This window comes from Corylus avellana, chromosome ca2 (assembly GCF_901000735.1).
Source record: "Corylus avellana chromosome ca2, CavTom2PMs-1.0".
Taxonomy (NCBI): Eukaryota; Viridiplantae; Streptophyta; class Magnoliopsida; order Fagales; family Betulaceae; genus Corylus; species Corylus avellana.
The window spans coordinates 2,627,023-2,631,155 of record NC_081542.1 but is presented as its reverse complement, the minus strand read 5'-3'; the positions used below and the strand labels follow the sequence as shown (position 1 = coordinate 2,631,155).

The 4,133-nt window shown below is 42.9% G+C and overlaps 1 protein-coding gene across 1 annotated transcript; it reads right to left on the bottom strand.

Moving 5' to 3' along the window:
* Nucleotides 1-1,832: 1,832 nt before the first annotated feature.
* LOC132171762 (protein SKIP34) lies at nucleotides 1,833-2,379 on the bottom strand. Its single transcript, XM_059583158.1, has one exon. It carries the CDS (start codon nucleotides 2,236-2,238, stop codon nucleotides 1,948-1,950), a length of 291 nt encoding a protein of 96 aa, XP_059439141.1. The 5' UTR covers nucleotides 2,239-2,379; the 3' UTR covers nucleotides 1,833-1,947.
* Between the last annotated feature and the right edge of the window lie 1,754 nt (nucleotides 2,380-4,133).

Here is a 4,133-nt window from a genome sequence, read left to right as displayed (position 1 = left end):
TTTTTTTTCAAACATAAAAAACGCATTTTTTATAAAAAAAAAATTACCAAACAAAAATCTTTTCAGAACACAAAACACAACACATTTCTTAAATAACTTATTACACCATAGAACTTCTCACCATCCACCAAAATTAAGACATACAAGAAACTTCTAATGGAAATAATTAACTCCATTTATACATGAAAATCAAGCAGCAAGCATTTGTAGTAAACGAAATATCCAACTTTCTTTAAGACAAAATCCCAAGTCTCTTAAAAGTCATTTCAGCTATAATTCATCTGTAATACTCTAGTTTAAGGTTAAGCAAACTGTACTCGAGTCCATATAGATTAAATCATCAGTAGTTAGTAGATACTAGATGCTATGGGCCTCTTTCTCTATATATCCTGCCAATTTATCCATCACATGACAAGATGTACAGAGCCTAGAATCCAATCCTTGATTATGCTTACCCCATGTCTATTTTTTTTCAGTTTATGAAAATCACGGCTTTGAGACCAAGTATAGAACCAGTAAATCTTCAATAAGTTGGAGAATTCTAATTGCAGCAGCATCATGGATCACCTATTCTTTCAAGAGTGTCTTGTTTGGAGACCCTGAGTTCTACTACCAAACGTGTGGGAAGATTGACATGGTAAAACATGATGGGAGCTTAAAATTCCATATATCATTACTTCAAATGAGTTCAAGGATTAAATATAATCTGATCATTCACTCAATCTCCTCCGATCTTCTTCAATAATAGGTTGACAAACGTTAAGATAAACATAAAATATCATAATATATCTCTCAAGATGAGTGCAAATAACATATTTCCAAAAAAACTCACAACTCAGTGTGTCTGCTATATTCTTGGATGATGGTCAGATTCCGCTAATATCAAATCAAGCCAGAGGCTGCCAACAGAATTCTTAATCAATTGGAAAATTCCTACCATGCCAGCATCATTGACCATCTATTCTTTTAGAGTCATTACTGAAACACAGGTTTGAGTGGCACAACCCAAAAAACCCTTGTTGCCTTGAGCTAGACTAAAAGTTTTTACTGAAACACAGCTTTGAGTGGCACAACCCAAAATTTCTTTCCATATCATAATACGGAAAAGGATTTCCAACATCATTTATCTACAGCCAATTCCTACATTACACGAGACCTAACAAGCAAGTACCTCACAACTTCAAGAAATTTGAAGTATCTGCAAATCAAGTCCAGACATTTATATTGGCACAATTCCCTTCTACTGGTGCCAGTCATGATCCACAAAGACACGCTCTGTTGTAACTTGGGAATCAGCTCCAAACTTTATTATCCCAATCAGGGAAGATTTCCAACATAAATCATAGAGAAACCAGTGCAGAAGTTTGCATTTCTCCACTACAAGAAACCCCCTCTAGATGAAATGGATGCATTTTCATACACTTCGACACTTTCCTAAAACCCAATTTTCACAGCTAATCTTCTCTTCAACCAACAAAATTGTATGGTGGCTATCAACAACTACGACCCCATTCTCCAATTGTTCTTGTTTCTCTCAACTTACTGTTACTAACACAACCATAACTCCTTTACACCATGGTTGATCAAATATCAAGACCCAAATTAACAGTAAACTCAAATCCTTATAACCCAAATACGCAACATGATTAATACCCAATTCTTAAGCAGAGGCAGAGCATATCTGGTTGATCAAGCATTCAAGCCCCACCAAGAATTAACATTAAAGAACATCAAATTTGCTAACTTTCCAAGAACCCCAAGCTTAATTCAGCTACTAGCTTAACCAGAACAACCAATCCAATAGAGAAACTAAAAATTTCTAAATCAAAGCATGTCATTAAGTGTAAATTTATATAACTATGAAACATAAACAACCACCAAAAAAATTCCAAATTCAAAAAAGGAAAAATAAAAAGAAAAAGTGAATCTGCACCGAGAGTGTGGTTTCTATTTACGGGGCAGAGGGGTGAAGAGGCGGACCACGAGCTGTTGCTGCTCGAGGAAGCGTCGTTTGAGGTAGTTCTCGAGGATCTCCATGACGGAGACGAAGCGCTTCATTTCCTCGAGCCGACGGCTCAGCTCGGCTTCCCGGGCCCTGGCGCGCGCCAGCAGGGCCTCGGTCTCGGCTAGCCGGCCCCGCAGGCTCTCCACCACCGCCACGTTATCAGTCGCCTGCGAGGCGGCTCGCGGCGGAACTGGGCTGTTCCTCGAGAAGGGTGGTTGCTGACCGTAACACATCGTGAAACGACACCGTCGCGACGATGATGATCAAAGAATGAATGTGTTTTGGAAAGAGAAGGTTGGAAAGAGAAGGGAGTTGTTGGATTGGCAAGGATTATTGGCTGACAGGAATAATGGGCGCTGATGATTAATCTGGACAGTTCAGAGATGGGAGCTTTATTCTGCTACAACCAGTTATTTTCTGGATCACTAGCTTTCTTTGGTGACAAAACGACAACAATTTATGACTCTCTAAAAGTCTAAACGACACCGCGAAACCCCACACCCTTTTTTTTTTCTCCTAATAATAGGAGAAAGGGAAAGGGGGATTAAGGAAAATTTTTCTTGCTCTTAATTCTGATAGAGGAAATAAAAGGGTGGAAATCCTTGCATAATAATTATGGGCAACAAAATTGAATAGAGATTTTCGGCTGCTTCGAGCGTCAGATAATTTACCTATTTTTTTAAAATTAAATAAAAGAGATATTAAATGAGAATTTAAATTTGAAATATTAGCACCAAATTTAAGGTATTAGCACCAAATTTGAGGCATTAACACTAAATTTAGGATGATCAAATCCCTTTTTGGTGATACCATCCTTAAAGAGTTAACCTTCCACCCTTAAATTTTAGTTTTGAATTCAAAAATACTAAATATTAACTCATAAAAATTTAACTAACAACAAAAAATAACAATTTTTTTTTTTAAAAAAAATATATATGTCTGACGTGCGGCTGCCAAAGCAAGACTCAACAAAACATGATCGAAGTCAGAATATTAGCTCTCCTAAGAAACAAATGAAACTAAGGATTCGTTTGTTTCGTCGTAAAATGATTTACGGAAAATGTTTTATGTATTTTTGGGTGTTTGGCGTAACGTAAAATAATAGTCAACGAAAAATATTTTCATTTTAACTGAAAATTCTTCAAAACCGTAAACCATTTTCCGACTTTGAGCATCTTATTGTGGAATCGACAGACCATGCCAAGACCCACCTAGGACCCCATAGGGACTTGACCGAAACCCGCTCGGGTCATGACCGGAACCCTCCCGGGACCTTCCTGAAACTTCATCGGGACTCGTCCAGGACCCGCTTGAGACCCCGCATGGACCTGCCCGGGACCTGGCCGGATGTGCCCAAAAACTCGTCGGAGCCCAACTGGACCTGCCAGGGACCCGCCCGGGACCCGACCGAACTTGCCCAGGACCCCGCCGAGACTTGACCGAGACCCACTCGGGACATGTTTGGGACTTGACTGGGACCTGCCAAGACTCACCCGAGACCTCGCTGGGACCTGATCCTGACCCGCCCGAGACCCCACCGAGACCTAACCAGGACCCGCTTGGGACATGCCTGGGACCCGCCCGAGACTTGACTGGGACTCACCCGAGACTTGACTGGGACTAGCTCGGGACCTGATCGGTTCCTGCCAGGAACCCGACCGGACCTGCCTAAGACCCCTCCGAGACCTGACCGGGACCCGACAGGGACTCGCTCGGGACTTGATCGGGACCCGCCCGGGATTTGACCGGGACCTTCCCGGGACTTGATTGAGACCTGACCGAACCTGCCTGGGACCCCGTCGGAACCTGCCCGGGACTCACCCGGGACTTGCTCAGGACTAGCCAGGGACTTGACCTGGACCTATTCGGGACCCCGCAGGGACCTATTCGGGACACTGCAGGGACCTGACCAATACCCGCCCACGACCTGACCGGGACTTGCCAGGGACTTAATCGAGACCCGACTGGACCCGCGCCCCTATCAAGTCCTGGGTGAGTTCCGGTCAAGTCCTGTGCGGGTCCGGGAGCGTCCCGAGCGAGTCCCAGTCAGGTCCTAGTGGGGTCCCAGGTAAGTCTAGGTTAAGTCTTAAGCGGGTCTCGAGTAGATCTAGGGCAAGTCCCGAGCAAA